The sequence below is a fragment of the Chanodichthys erythropterus genome, chromosome 11 (genome assembly GCF_024489055.1).
Source record: "Chanodichthys erythropterus isolate Z2021 chromosome 11, ASM2448905v1, whole genome shotgun sequence".
In the NCBI taxonomy this organism is placed as follows: domain Eukaryota; kingdom Metazoa; phylum Chordata; class Actinopteri; order Cypriniformes; family Xenocyprididae; genus Chanodichthys; species Chanodichthys erythropterus.
Window position 1 is genome coordinate 32,447,938 of NC_090231.1, and position 16,954 is coordinate 32,464,891.

The 16,954-nt window shown below is 36.2% G+C and overlaps 1 protein-coding gene across 2 annotated transcripts; it reads right to left on the reverse strand.

Annotated features, from left to right (window-relative positions):
• Window positions 1–660: 660 nt before the first annotated feature.
• slc39a13 (solute carrier family 39 member 13) lies at window positions 661–14,177 on the reverse strand. 2 transcript variants are annotated; one of them, XM_067400773.1, is made up of 10 exons: window positions 14,048–14,177; window positions 11,889–12,245; window positions 9,610–9,717; window positions 8,634–8,767; window positions 4,426–4,554; window positions 4,176–4,265; window positions 3,391–3,441; window positions 3,057–3,189; window positions 2,061–2,160; window positions 661–1,940 (listed from the first exon to the last, which is right to left on the reverse strand). In XM_067400773.1, exons 2-10 carry the CDS (start codon window positions 12,235–12,237, stop codon window positions 1,865–1,867), a joined length of 1,170 nt encoding a protein of 389 aa, XP_067256874.1. In that variant the 5' UTR covers window positions 12,238–12,245; window positions 14,048–14,177; the 3' UTR covers window positions 661–1,864. The 2 variants fall into 2 exon arrangements, with proteins under 2 accessions (XP_067256874.1, XP_067256873.1); XM_067400772.1 differs by having other exon boundaries at window positions 11,889–12,264.
• Between the last annotated feature and the right edge of the window lie 2,777 nt (window positions 14,178–16,954).

A 16,954-nucleotide genomic window follows, 5' to 3' on the forward strand; every position in this document is an offset into this window, starting at 1 on the left:
CCAGAACTGCTAAATGTCATTTAAAGTACATTAACTGTAATTCAATAGAAAAGACCTGTTTCGATGCAGGAAAGACAATCTCACTCAACACGCATCAATTCAACGTGTGGATATTTCCCACAGTACAGGAAGCAATCTAAGGAATTGTTCTGCATCTAAAACATAAGAAATAAAAGAAAAATAATCACAAACATGTGTTAGCAATTTAGTAAACCTTAAATAGAAAGCTATTAATGGTTACGTGTTGATTAAAACTTGGTCTTAAAATGTACTGAAGCAGGTCATTTAAAGTTTTAAAATTAAAAATTTTTTTGGACAACAGTTTGGTTACAAACGTTCTTCAACATAGCTTTTTTATTTTTTATTTTTTGGGTGACCTATCCCTTTAATTGACAATAACATGCATTTTTACTATTTCTATATTTATGTGCATTGAATAAGAGTGATTGGAAATTTAAATCATCCATTATTCTTTTTAGCAGTAAACAGCATAGACATTTGTTTAGAAGGTTAGCAAATGATTGAGATTTAAACTGTCAGCTGAACTAACAAATATTTCTAAAAAGAATTTCTGTAGGTCTGGATAGCAGTGGTGACAAACAAACAAAAAAATAATAATCAGACATAACAGGTTTAAATCAAACAGTAACATTTCTTTATTTCAACTATACAATGGGAGGACTCAAGTATTAAAATGTATACATTTTTCTTTCAACATGAATGTTAATAGAATAAATATATATAATCTCTTTTCAAATATTTACATTTTGGCAAAGACCGTTCTGACCTACCAAGTGATGTGTTCAGAACATTCCATGTACAAAACTGGCAAAACAGGCAATCCATTAATCAACTATTTTATTATGTTCTTTAAAATTTGATCGAAACGTATGAAACGGCACCAATTCAGTCGAGTAAAAGAACTGTCTGCTTATGAATCCGTCAATCCTCTAGACTAAATCACTCTAGATTCTGAAATGCAACACCAGGGCCACAATGAACTGTACAGAAAATCAGTAAAATGCAGTAGTGTAGTGGCTATCAGGCCACAATCAATAACAAGACTAAATACTGTAAGAAAATCAAAGAAAATAAGGCCTGTTGAGTATTTTCAAATGTGTCTGTCAGGGGGAGTGTGTTCGGTGATGTATGTGCAAGAGGAATAAGTATTCATGCAAAGCCTGGTATGTCTTAACCTAAGCAAATGAAGTGTGAAATGAGCTTGTATAGACTTCCACAGAATCATTTATAAAAGTGAAGCAGCTTTATAGAAAAGCAATGATGATGACAATCAAAAATCTGATTATGTAAGTGTATGTGCCTGTATACTGTCTCTTAATAAAGAATGTGTTGACCTGTTGCAAAATTGCATTTGCAGTATGCTATGACTTACAATTAAAGCAAATCATGGTGATGTAACCTATACTGACAACGGGAAATAACATTCAGAGCATAAGTCAATAAGACCAGACAAGAACATGAATATGAACAAGAATGAAAAATAGGAGCAAATTTCATGGCATATTTCAGCCAAAACAACTACTGTTATTTCAGAGCACCATTTGAATAAACCTGTGTTTCCCTTCAGTTTTAGCTGGAGCCTATAAGGCATCAGGAGTTCAGTCTAAATTTAATCTGGACACAGACTGTTTGAGGTGTTTGAAGGATAAGGCTAAAAATCACACGTACGGACAAAGATACAAAAACCTGATTGTCAAGGCTGTTTGTTTAATTGGTCTTTCCTCGCGTGTTCTTTGGGGTGACAAAAATGTCTAAATTATTTAAAGCTGAAACAGTGGAGTGAATTGTCCATGAGCCCATGCTCCGTGGCACTCTAAACGTCCCTTGATAAAAGCAGTGCTCGCTAATCCATCACGACTGAGAGAAGAGCCATGACTGCTATCCCACAAAACAACAGCAGAACCTGCAATAAAGAGTTCCTGTGGGAACAGGGGACATGGTCATGGACATTCTGTAATTTGATATGTGAAGTACGAGAGGCATTTCACACGTGAGAGATATATAATAATAATAATAATAATAAAAAAAATAAACCTTACCTAGGGTTGGTCTCCTCTAGCAGATCAGGTACCACATTGACCAAGGCAATGTAGATAAAGCCACCTGAGGTGAAGGGCAGGATCCAGGCAGTGGCATTCTCTATAGAGACACATGAGCAGAACTAACACTGAAGAACATGTTTGATAAGGAACTTATACAAGCACACTGATCCACATTTATAGTCCAGAATGACATGATCAAATGCTTATTTTGTGGAATATCCAAACAAATTTGGTATTTGGTATTCCTACATTAAAGGGTTAGTTCACCTCAAAATGAAAATTCTGCCATTAATTACTCACCCTCATGTCATTCCAAACCCATAAGATGTGCTGAGTAACCAATGAGCTTCGTTCTTGTGTGTTAAGCAGAACGTTTGAGCTTCTGGAAGAGGTTTGTCATCACGCGTCATTTAAGTTCAGATGAGCTTTTGTTTAGGTTTCGCTGCTCAAGGTTTATATGCGAGTAAAAGCCTAAATTAAATCTGTTCATCATAAAAAGCGATCGAGTCTCTTTTAACTAAACTACTCCATTCATATGGATTAGTTTTCTGATCACTTTATGAACATTATGAACAAGTGTCAAAGTTCTAGTTGCAGTTAATGGAGGGACAGAAATCTCTCAGATTTCATTAAAAAGACCTTCATTTGTTTTCTGAATATGAACAAAAGTCTTATGGTTTTGGAAAGACATGAGGGTGAGTAATTAATAACAGAATTTTCATTTCAGGGTGAACTAACCCTTTAAGTCATAAATAAGCAGAACAACATTGGAAACAATAACACTACCATCAGAAGAAAGATGGAAAAGATCAAAGATACACTACCATTCAAAAGTTTGGGGTTGGTAAGTTTTCAGTAATATGTTACTTAAAGAAATGTATCCTTGCTGAAGAAGAGTATTCATTTCTTTAAAAAAAAAAAAGAATTCTACTGACCCTATTGAAGCTTTTGAATGGTAGTGCATATATAGTCTGAGGCTATGAGATGTCTCACCTGCTCCATGCTGTGAATGGGAGCAAAGAGCAAAAGACGCCCCCAGGACTCCCCCTAATGCTGTAGAGAGCTGCATACGGGTGGCTTTCCAACGGTCAAAGCCTGCTCGCAGCAAAATGGCAAAATCGCCCACCTTTCAATAAAGACAGAAATGCATGTACAGCAAAAGAAACTAGTAAGTACTGATTGAGTACTACAGAGTACTGAGACAATTCATGTACAGTAAATCTCGTCATTCAAGTCTGTAATAATTGATTATCGATCAGCTATAAAATAATTACTTGGCTGAAACTCAAAGAGACAGAGAAAAAGAGAAAGATATTGAGATACGTACCTCATGTGGGATCTCATGAAGCAAAATAGCAAATGTTGTTAAGAAACCAACCTGTTAGGACAGGTAAAGCAAGATATTGTAAAGTTCTCTGAATAAACAAATGATTTAGTGTGCCCTATGTTTTCTAACTGAACCACGGTAGGGCAGTGAAGCCATATTATGTTTCATAATCCAGACAATGTTATTTGGCACATATGTTTAACTGAATGTCAACAGAAGCTATGGGGGAGGTAGAGATAACAGTAAAATGGCACAGCTCTCCATCAGTACTCTGCCTTGCATTTCTGCAGCCAAATATGTATGTCCAGGCCAGTGAGCAAATGTGTAAAAGCGTGTTTTTATGTGCAAGTGTGGTGGTTTATGTTGCACCAAGTCCATTTCCTCTGAAACTCCCTCCCCACGCATGCTGGGAGCCTTATGCTTCTCCACCTGGACTTCAACTTCACATAAGCCATATAAATACTGCTACACTATAAATATGACCACACATCACATAAACATCTCTATCTCACAGTTTGCAATGATCCAAAAGAATCATGGGAAAAACTTCTTAAATGCTTTAAAATATAAGGTTTAAAATGCTTAAAAGTTGCCAAATCATACTATAAACAGTAACTGAATCTATTTATATAACACAGTCATCCTTACTAGACATCCAACTGCTCTACACAGAGCAAAAACTTGAACTAGTAGCAATCTGATTTACTTTAGCATGCATTACTTTAGTAAGGTCTCTAGTAGTACTGCTCAACTTTTATATGGAATTGGTCTCGGTTTGCTCTTACCTTTCGGCTTACTAAGAAGCTTCCTGCCACCGCAAGCCCATGAGTGAAGTTATCAATGCAGTTAGCAAGAAGGTTTAGATAACCACTTGTCTGAAGAAATAAGGAAACATTGCATATACAGTAAATGAAAGAGACAAGATAACAGACACTTTTCAAATGCTGTATGATTTAGATGTACTTGTCTTTAATAATCTAATAACCACTTAGACCTTTCATTGTGTACAAGGCATGATTTATGTGTGCATCTTACTTTTATTTTCTCTGGCTCCGTGTAAGGGCTGATGTCAGTCTTTGGCTTGGAGTCGGAGTTGTTGTTTGAGCAGATGCCATTTGTTTTGGGGGACACAGAGACCTCGCTGCTCATTTCTGTTGAAGAGGACTAGTATGGAGAGAGAGAACACCACAGTAAACCAATCTAACAAATCTGGGTTCATTTCAGAGCATTCAAGAGCAAACTGACAATTTCCCCACCTTCAAATAAAACCTGGAATTAAATTGGATACCAAGTGACTAGGTACACTACTATTCAAAAGAAATTAACACTTTCATTCAGCATGGATGTATTAAATTGATCAAGTGTCAGTAAAATTGATCACATTTACCACAAACATATTAATGTTGAAAACAGTTGTGCTGCTTAATAAGAAATGTTACCTGAGCAGCAAATCAGCATATTTGAATGATTTCTGAAGGATCATGTGACACTGAAGACTGGAATAATGATGCTGAAAATTCAGCTTTGCCATCATAAATTACATTTTAAAATATTACACTTATTGTAAATTGTACCATTTCACAATATTCCTGTTTTTACTATACTTTTGTTCAAGAAGTTTAACAAAAACTTTTAAACAGTACTTTTTTTTTTTTAAACAATTCTATTCCCAGTTCTATGCTGGTTTGTCCGCTCCATTACAAGTACACTGCTATAAACATGTTTTCAATTCATTTTTATAAAATGAGGAAAATGTCAAATTTGTCTGTGGGAATGCACAGCACACAACTACTCTGTACATAACTATAACTAATCTTTTAATTCTCAAATTAAACAAACTAACCCCTCAGCAGACAAATAACACTCAGTTTAGCTCCACATTAGTTCACATTCAAAGCCTAAAATCTAAGAATTTCAGTTTTCATGTCAATAAAATCTTAATATGTTTCTGCCTCTAAACTCAAGAGTCTTTCCACATCAGTTTTTTTGAGACAGAAATAGCTGGCAAAAGCTGACTGTGAGAAAAGAATCACTCTCTACTGCAACGAGCATTTCTGAATGTAATAACAGAACTAGAAGCTTCCTCCCTCTTCTAGCCCACAGTCTGCAAGGACTCTCAACTGTGGTTTCTGTGCACCGTGACTGACTTCTGTGGCCCGTCTGTCTGCTGATGGAACGCTAGTGGCAGCTGCTTCCTGCTAGACGTTATTTATAGTTACCTAAACAGAGCACGGACTATCAATCAAACTTCCAGGTCTCTCGTAAGAAAAGCAGAAGACTCAGACGTAGACATTTACAAACAGCTAAAAGTCATAATCCAAGTCAAATTAAAAGTCATAATTAGAAGGGCAGGCAGAGGGTGGGAAAAAGTGGACATCTACATCACAGGCACTGCAAGCTCCTCTGTTTTGTGTGATTTGAGTGTCCAAGGCAAAAAAAAAAAAAAAAAGTGACACAATTGATCCATCCAAGCACATTTCTTTTGTTGCAGTGCACAAAGCTTCAATGGTGCAGCCTATTATTCTGCCCCGACACCAAACTAAAATACACAAAACAAGAAAAAGAGACCAGACAAAAAGAACCAAACATGAAGGTGGAAATATGGACACGCCAAGGGTGATCCTTATTTTATTTAGAAATGGGTTTATATGTAAATTTATATGTTGACACAAAGCAAGCCATGTCATGTCTACACTTGAAAGTAAGTGGAACAAATTGGTTCATTTGTCTTAGGAAGCATCTGAGCAAATATTTTAAGGCCTTAAGCGGTTATATTCCTTGGGGTGGAGCCCGGAAAATGAAAAGGTGTGCGTGTCTGTGTGTGTGTGTAACTGGCACTGATGCAATATGCTGAAATGAGCCTAGAGTAAAGGGTTTTGGGTTCTTTTTAAATGCCAGGAATGGTCCTGTGGGTATTTGAATAGGACCTGACTTGGGATTTTGAATATCCGTCTGATATGAACAGTGATTCATGATTCGAGACTCCACAACATTCCTATAACATCAATTATTCAGTCAGGATTATGTTTGCACTCACCCAAAAAAAAAAATTTAATCTTTAAAATTAAAATGTTTAAACAAGAATTTTACACACACACACACACACACACACACACACACACACACACACACACACACACACACACACACACACACACACACACACACACACACACACACACACACACACACACACACACACACACACACACACACACACACACACACACACACACACACGTTTGTTTTTGTGAATTGTGGGGACTTTCCATAGACTTCAATGCATTTTACACTGAACAAACTGTACATTCTATCCCCCTACCCTGCCCCTACCCCTAAACCTAACCCTCACAGGAAACTGTGCAAACTTTTACTTTTTCACAAAAACTCATTCTATATGATTTATAAACCCATTTACATTGTGGGGACCGCTGGCTGGTCCCCACGATGTAGGTGAACTCAGGTTTATATTACATCATGGGGACATTTGGTCCCCACAATGTAATATAAACAAAAGCACACACACACACACACACACACACACACACACACACACACACACACACACACACACACACACACACACACACACACACACACACACACACACACACACACACACACACACACACACACACACACACACACACACACACACACACACACACACACACACACACACACACACACACACACACACACACACACACACACACACACAAAAGTTTGTGAACCCCTTGCAGAATCAGTGAAAATATGAATAACTTTAACAAATTAAGAGGGATTATACAATATGCATGTTATTTTTTTTTATTTAGTACTGTCCTGAGTAAGATATTTTTATATTTAAGTTTGCATATGGTGCACAACACAACAACAACAACAATCTCTCAAAAGTTTATAAACCCTTGATTCTTAATACTGTGTGTGGTTACCTGGATGATCTACAACTGTTTTTTTTTGTTTTGTGATGGTGTCCATGAGTCACGTGTTTGTCCTGAACAGTTAAACTGCCCAAAATTCTTCAGAAAAGAAGAATATTTGAACCCTTTCCAGCAGTGGCTGTAAGATTCTCAGATCCATCTTTTTACACTGAGGACAGCTGAGGGACTCAAACATAAATATTAAAAAAGGTTCAAACATTCACTGATGCTCCAGAAGGAAACATGATGCATTAAGAGCCGGGGGGTGAAAACTTTTGGACAGGATTTCTCTCATTTTATTTAAATATTTTTATATAAAAACTGGAGCATCAGTGAATGTTTGAACCTTTTTTAATAGTTGTGTTTGGGTTCCTCAGTTGTCCTCAGTGTAAAAAGATGGATCTGAGAATCATTCAGTCACTGCTGTAAAGGGTTCAAATACGCAAAAAATGCTGGAAAACTGAAGAATCTTTGGGACCTGGGGGAGTTTTCTGAAGAATTTTGGGCAGTTTAACTGTTCAGGACAAACAAGTGACTCATGGACAACCATCACAAAACAAAAAAACAGTTGTAGATCATTCAGGTAACCACACACAGTATTAAGAATCAAGGGTTCATAAACTTTTGAATGGGGTCATATTTATAAATTCAACAATTTTTTTGTCTTGTAGAGTTTATGTAAACATTGTTTATGTAAAATATCTAACTCAGGACAGTACTAAATAAAAAAATGACATGTATTTTGTTAAAATGATATACATTTTCACAGATTCTGCAAGTGATTCACAAACTTTCAAGCAGCACTATATAAAAATATTTATAACACTTGGGACATTGTTTAAGAAGCAGGAAGAAAGCGGAGTCAAAGGTCCTGTGAAACCACAAACTATTACTCAAAAAGGAAAATGTGCCAGTAAAACATTTTTTCAATAGTTGTACTTGTGACTTTTATAGTTAAATAAGGGGAAAGTTTCAGAACTAAAAAAATAAATAAACTGAGAATTATAAATATTCTGACTGTTCTGATTGTATACTACACAGGATGCATAGTGGAGCTTGAGTGGATGTATAATGAATGTCTGCGAGTCTGTAGTGTGCATAACTCCATCATCATCCTTTGGCTCCCCCATGAGGATCAGAAATGCAATGTTACACTTTATACATCAACTGAACTGATTCAAAGTGCTGGAATATGTAGAGTATAAGCTATATCTATATAACATACATGGAACTACATTGTAGGCTATGAAAGTTGCTAAATAGTTAAAAATGCAGGTTCAAGAAATTAAGTGAGAGAGGGCAAAAGCACATGTAACTTACTTTGGCTTTTTGGCAGGCAGTTCTGCTCTCTGGGTCACCGTCTTCATCAGGGAACATCTTCTCCAAGATCAGAAAGGACAGCAGACCTCCTATCACCCACAAACCCTGCATACGATAGTGTCTGTGGGACCCATCTATCCAGCATATGCAAACACAAAAAGGGTGAGAAAGAAAAAAAAAGAAATTTGCCTTTTTCTATATAAATCTAAGAAGAAAAAAAAAAAAAAATTAAAATTAAACTTCACTAAGCTCCATCTAGTGTTATTGTTAACTAAAACTAGTAAAAAGCATTTATGTAATTGAAAAGATTAAATAAAACATTAGATGAAAAACTTAAAAATAAGAATTTGCCTCAAATGCAAACTAACTGAAATACAATAAGTATTAATATTACTAAAACAAAATGAAATAAAATATTTTTAATAAATAAAAATTATATAAAATATAAACTGAAAATATAAAAGTAAACAATTCAAAACTTTAATTCTATAAATGTATACTTTAAATACAAAAAAAAAAAAAAAGGCTCCACCTTAACTGTACTGTATAGTGACCAATCCTTCCTTTATTAAAATATTTGACAAGCTTTTGGTCTCATCTTTTAGAAGTTTACAGAAGTTCTGTGTGTTTTTATTTTTTAATGATAATGCAAGCTATGAATTACACTGTGTTAGCCTTAAAAATGAAGTGTTATCCCAAAAATTAAGACATAAGATCAATAAACATATGCTTCAAAGTAAATGTTACTTAGTGCCATTTTTCCATATTGATTCCAGTACCATAGTGAACATGAGAGACTGCGCCAGAGTTACCAAGGGAACGGAGTGTAGTGAAGGGTCCATTACTGGGCTAGTTAAAATGTTAAAAAGGCATAGTTTTCTAAGGGATTCCCATTTCAAAGACTGAGAAAGAGCACACAGATGATGATTAATGCATGAACAACAGCAAATGTTAAATATAATGTGAGAATTCTCACCAGGACTGGAAGTGTAAGCCCAGGCTTCAGGAAGGAGGTGGAGAAACACGTCTCCTAGGAGACCACCAATGGCAAAACTCAGCAGCTTCTTCAGCTTCTGACACCCAGCTGCAATCAGAGTGAAAGCATCAGCGTCATCTCCATAAACATACCAGAAATGCTTGATATGCATCTTGCTGTATTAAACAAATCCTTCACATGTACATAGCAGACAGAGAAACGCATCTTTAAGAATCATTTTGTTCAGCTTAGGTTCTGAAGCTGCAAAGCTGTAATAACATAGTTTGCAATGAGTTTGTGGGATTATATTCCCACAGACTCATTGCAAACACTTTAAGGTTGCAAGCCTAAAATATCTAACGCCATTATTCACCATTGCTTTCAAAATCATGTGGTGAGTCTCTGTGGTACAGGACACACCTAAAATTGCTTATAATTCCATCTAACCCTGTATTCTCCTGCCCACTGCACTCTACACTGGTAGGTCAGAACAGACCTTCTCTTAAGCCTGTCTACTTCCTGACTGGGATCCACTGCCAGACTCTGAACTATTTCTGCATGACTGATATCATCGCAGACAAAAGTTTCACTGAGCAGCATTGCCCTCTGCAAAGGTCTTTACAGACCAACCTGTTCACTGTATAATGTTACTGTGCAGCACACCTTTTTTGCATTCACGGTATTATGGTTCTGTTGGTTCTTCTCTTGAACGTCCACTACATCAAGAATTATTTGAACAAGCCATGACAGGTGTAGCAGAAGATGCGATTGCTCAACAAATTCTTTTGAAGGTCAAGCATGCTCACACAACGTTATTCTCAGTGACGGTTGGATATTCGCTCTGCAAGATCATTGTCATCATATGAATACAGTGGCAAATGTTCATTTTTATATTTATTCATCATTCCAACGATACAGATTTCATTGCGTATAAGGAATCTACAAGAGAAATATTCATTCAGGTCTGCTCATGCATTTACCATGTACTGCTGCACTTTCTGTGCCCTATCAAAAACAAAACTCTTCATCAACAGCAATGTCTTTCTGACCATTATTTTTAAGTAGTAACTGAGTAAGCTATGAAATATTGTGGCTTTGCTTACACATCGTCAGCTACCTAATAGTGTGAACTGCCGTATAACCACACTGTAAACCCTAACGCTCAAAATAATTGTTTTGAGTAGGACAAACTTAAACCAATTAGTTCAGTCAAATTAACTTTTATAAGTATTAAGCACTTTTTTCTTTCAAGTTCACAGAACTAACAGTTTTAAATTGTTAAGCAAATTGAACCGTTTCATTGTTGAGTTTTATGAACTTTTTTCTTTTAATTTAGAAGAACTTAATTTTAACTGAAACTGAACTGATTTCTATTTCGCAGCATACTTTGCCCATGACACTGAAAAAGGAGAGTAAATGTTAAAATGAAGTGTTAAAAACATTTCAAGTTAAGAGCAATTAAAATTTATGGAGTACAAAATAAACTTAAACTTTGAATTTCTTAACTTAAAAATTGAGACAACTGATTGCCTCAATTTTTTTTGAGTTTTGCCAACTTATTCAGGCTTATACAGTGCAGGAGGAACCAGTATTATTTCAAATAAAATAAAAAAATAAAATGAAAAATAAAAAGAGAAATTCACAGAAATTTTAGGACTGAACTTGATGACTTAGTTGTCATTCTCCTTTAAAACACACACACATATTATATAATATATATATATATATATATATATATTGTGTGTGTTTATTTTGTGGATGGGAAATTACTTTAACATGGTACGAAAAAAAAAAAAAAAAGACTGCGGAACTAGGAAAAAGCAGCAAAGAAAAATCCCACGGAAAACATGATCTTGAATTAAAAGGAGGAAGTGCCACAAAAGCCCTGCCTTAAATCTACAAGCCGTTTCTCTCTTGCTTGTATTAATAACAAACACATGTCTGTTTGTCACACTAGGCCTGATGTGTGAACAGAATATTTTAACAATCATCTAATTTTCCCCATTTTGCTCACAAATTATAGATGACCTGCACAGGGCCAGAAAAGAAAACCTTTTCCACCTGAAGGAATAAACAAGGAGAAGACACAAAAATACAAATCCCTGTCCATTAGTCAGCACTGGGACACTACTGCGAATATCTGGACCAGCTCTGGCTGTAACACAATGAACCTGACCTGGTTAGCATGTAACCTGATCCTAGATTAGCTGTTACAATGAGCTGGTTACATACAAAGGCCTAGATCACAAACAGCTTGCAAGCATATAAGTGTGACTTACCCTCAGTTTTCAAAGTTGTTCCAGCTTCAATGGGTATCACTAAAAGCGGAAAGATACCACTGAGTCCGATGGCAATCGATCCCAAGAGGGAGCAGAACCAAACGTCTAGGTTATCTACAGAGAACAGCTCATCCAGGTACTGGAGGTCTAGAAGGTCCTTAATGCACCACGGTCCTGGTCCTGCAGGTGCAGTCTTTGCCTGGGCCACAGCAGTCTGAGCCATCATCTTCCCACCAAAGGATGACGCCAGTAGGGCGGCGACAAGGAGCAGCACAGCAAATGCCCAAACGGGCTTCTCAGGTCCTGCGCTCATCAGCCCAGACCTCCGCAAAACACTTGGAAGAAACATGTGGGGTGCTGTAAGGTAGAGAGGAGCCTTCAAACAAAATTTCATGAAGTGGAAAGATTAGTTAATAATGTTCAGGGTTTCTTAGTTCCGGATGAAATAAACATTGTACAACCCAGTCACTTTACCATATCAGTGGCATCAAATATTTGACACATTTTCAGTGTTGTGTTTGAGCCACTTTGAAATTTAACAAGAGCATCACAAGCAGGAATATATTCTCTTCTGTAAACACTAGAGTTCAAAAGTTTGGGGTCAGTAAGATTAAGGTTAAAGTAATACTATTATTCAGCACTGACACTTTAATTTGATCAAATGGGACAGCAACACTATTAAATGCTGTTCGTTTGAAATATAAAAAGAAACCTTAGAAAAAAAAAATAGTTTCCACAAAAACATTAAGCAGCACAAACACAACTGTTCAACATGGATAATCAGAATATTATAATGATTTCTGAAAGAACATGAATAAATTGCGTTTTAAAATATAATAAAATAAAATCAGTTACATTGTATGGTGAGCATAAGAGACTGCTTATATATATATATATATATATATATATATATATATATATATATATATATATATATATATATATATATATAATAAAAAAATATATATATAATAATAATAATAATAATAATTTGACCCTAAACCTTTTGAATGGTTCAGTTATATCTGTGAAATTATTACTGTCGGATGGACAGAATTTCTGATTACCATTTAGATTACTCTTTAAAACCATTATTTAAAAAAAAAAAAAAAAAAAAAAAAAATCCCCATGGCAACTATCAAAAGGATATGAATACCTTTACAAAGGTGATATCTGTTGTAGTTCTTATATAGCAACTTGTTAACCACAGCTTCAAAATTCAAGTATGACTGAGAAATTTATGCCTGAAAATATGAAGGACATTTTATCCATAATTCAAAAACTGCTATTCTTAAACCCCATTTTGAACAGGGAAACCATTGAGAATTAGCCCTCTGGCTTGACCTACAAATTGAAATGGTCTGGATAAGGTGACTAACTGCCTCCACTTCTATCTACATCCCCAAAAAACACAGTTTAAACAGAATACACCACATAAAAAGGCAGACGTTCAAAAAGACCAAGGCTATGAGTCACAGCCCACACAAAACACCACACCTTTTAGGTAGTTACAGTCAACACGAGGATATAATGTATAAAGAAATTAAACATTTAAAACATGATATCAGATAATGCAATATAGCCAGGCCTAACACAATCTCTTCAGACAGTTTATAACTATCGCTCAATAATAATGAGGCTAAATTAATTCAGCGGTCTTCGTCTTTAAACAACACTGAAACTTGATATAAGAGTTTAAATTGCCTTTATTGTATGTGCATTTATGAATTTGAGATTTAACCGTCGTGAATGTCACTAATAATGCCCGTTTTGCGTGGACAAACATGTTGTACAATCAGTAACATTCACATACGCTTGGACGGTTTTTGGAGTGGACGTGCACGAGTTCAGGAAGCGGTGAAATTCCCGAGAAATTCCAGACCGTTTTTCCGACAGTTTTCAAAGAGTTTGCCACGTTACAGCGTTTCGCTGCAAAACTAATCAAAGCAGAAAATCGAAGGCCCGAAAGCAAAATCGGTAGTGTTTATGTGATACTTATGGGCAATGCACAGAAACTCGCAAAACACAACGTTGCTGCAATTATGTTTCCGATAAAAGCAACTGTGTTTGCAAACTACTTCGATACAAAGTTGCGTGCCTTCAAAAAGAATCACTGTCGACCAGATTTGCAGCGATAAATAAAAACCGTTTTATCTTACCCTGCTGATATTCCTACAGTTTTCACTCCGGTTTGACCCTGCCATCCAGGCACTGCTGTCTAGAACAGCTGGAGCACTGCAGCAGACCGACTCCCGATTTCTCTGCTGAAATATTTTCCACTGTCAGCCACGTCACAACGACCGGAAGTGCATTTCCAGACTGAGCCCAAGTACAGGTCTCTGCAGGACAGTGATGATCAGTGGGCGAGGCCATAAATAGAGGGGCGTTCTTGAGAGCGTTACCTGATTTGCCCACATCAGAATGTGGGTAGGGTTTAGGGGTGGGGACGGGTGAAGGGGATCATTTTCATTGCATGATATATAGACACCCATCAGTTTGAAAACACCCACAAATACAGAAACGCCCGCGAACTAAGCGCGCACTGGACTCTTCGGAGGAGGAGACTACAGAACGTGCTAGAAAAAGATGATTGTTTTACCCGCAGTAATAATGGCAAAAGGAGGTAATCATTATAAAAAGTAGCCTACATCCATTTCGAGCATGGACTCCTTTTACAAAAATAATTTCCCTTATAGGCCTATAATGTAATGAGTTTAATGTCCCCATGATCTCAAGTTTTTTTTTTTAGGTTTTAGTATGGATATGTTAGCCTTAAGTTTAACCATAAGCTAGTGTGCTTCAAAATAATGACAAAATACGCATTTAGAAGATACAAGCATTACACTTCCGCTAATATGGACGAACGATTTTGATTACATCATTCTGCACTTCAGCTTCTCATCAGATTTTCTGTCCAATAGCTAAATATCACATACACAAATGTACATTTTCTAAATGCAAACCTCATTTTTTTTTAAATTTAAACTTGAAATGAAAATGTATTTTGAATCTATTGAGTTCTTAAAGGGTTAGTTTACCCAAAAATCCTGTCATTAATTACTCACCCTCATGTCATTCCACACCTGTAAGACCTTTGTTTATCTTTGGAACAGAGACTGAGATATTTTTGATGAAATCCGTGAGCTATCTAGCCTCCAATAGACTGCAACATTATTACCACTGTCAAGGTCCAGAAAGGTAGTAAAGACATGGTTAAAATAGTGCATGTGACTACAGTGGTTCAACCTTAATGTTATGAAGTGATGAGAATATTTTTTGTGTGCAAAAAACAAACAAAAATAACAACTTTATTCAACAATTTCTTCTCTTCAGTCAGTATCCTACACTGTTGACGTAGTAAACAGTGCAGTGTTTCCTGGTTCTACGTCAGAATGCCAGCTCAGTATTGGCCAACGCTGTTCACGTGAGCAGCTCGACACATGCATGTGATGCTGACACAGGAGGCGGCCAATAATTATACGGCATTCTGATGTAGAACCTGGAAGTGCTGCACTGTTTACTGTGTGGCCGACGCTGGATTGTATTGTCTTTAATGTGTTTATATTTTGTGTCCTGCATGGCTTTTTTTATGCTTTCTTTTATATGTTCAGTTCAATGTTTAACTGTACAGCACTTTGGTGCAACTGTTGCTTTTAAAGGTGCCCTAGAATCAACAATTGAATTTACCTCAGCATAGTTGAATAACAAGAGTTCAGTACATGAAAAAGACATACGTTGAGTTTCAAACTCCTTCTTATATAATAGTTCTCATTTGTTTAAAAGACCTCTGGAAAACAGCGAAACTCAACATAACACCGACTGTTACGTAACAGTCGGGATCATTAATATGTACGCCCCCAATATTTGCATATACCAGCCCACGTTCAAGGCATTACACAAGGGCAGCCAGTATTAACATCTGGATCTGTGCACAGCTGAATCGACTAGGTAAGCAAGCAAGAACAATAGCGAAAAATGGCAGACGGAGCAATAATAACTGACATGATCCATGATTACATGATATTTTTAGTGATATTTGTGAATTGTCTTTCTAAATGTTTCGTTAGCATGTTGCTAATGTACTGTTAAATGTGGTTAAAGTTACCTTTGTTTCTTACTGTATTCACGGAGACAAGAACCGTCACTATTTTCATTTTTAAACACTTGCAGTCTGTATAATTCATAAACACAACTTCATTCTTTATAAATCTCTCCAACAGTGTAGCATTAGCCGTTAGCCACAGAGCATATAGCCTCAAACTCATTCAGAATCAAATGTAAACATCCAAATAAATACTATACTCACAGGAATTGATGCATGCATGCATGAATGACAAACATCTTGTAAAGATCCATTTGAGGGTTATATTAGCTGTGTGAACTTTGTTTATGCACTGTATAACTGCACTTATAGTCGAGCTTGAGAGGGCAGGGAGCGAGAGATTTAAAGGGGCCGTAGCCTGAATTGGTGCATAGTTAATGATGCCCCAAAATAGGCAGTTAAAAAAATTAATTAAAAAAAAATCTATGGGGTATTTTGAGCTGAAACTTCACAGACACATTCAGGGGACACCTTAGACTTATATTACATCTTTTGAAAAGACGTTCTATGGCACCTTTAAATGTGCTATAGAAATAAATTTTGACTTGATTTGACTAGACTACTGTGTGAACAGCAAAGGAGACTGACATGAAAGAAAATAAATTGTTGAATAAAGTTTTTATTTTTGTTTGTTTTTTGCACTCAAAAAGTATTCTAGTCGCTTCATAACATTAAGGTTGAGCCACTGTAGTCACATGGACTATTTGAATGATGTCTTTACTACTTTACTGGGCCTTGAAAGTGGTAATAACTTTGCAGTCTATTGGAGGCCAGATAGCTCATGGATTTCATCAAAAAATATCTTAATTTGTGTTCTGAAGCTGAACAAAAGTCTTACAGGTTTGGAACGACATCAGGGTGAGTAATTAATGACAGGATTTTCATTTTTGGGTGAACTAACCCTTTAAAAGCTATGAGAACATTGGCTGTGTTTAAGGACTTGGACAGACAGTGTAAATATTCA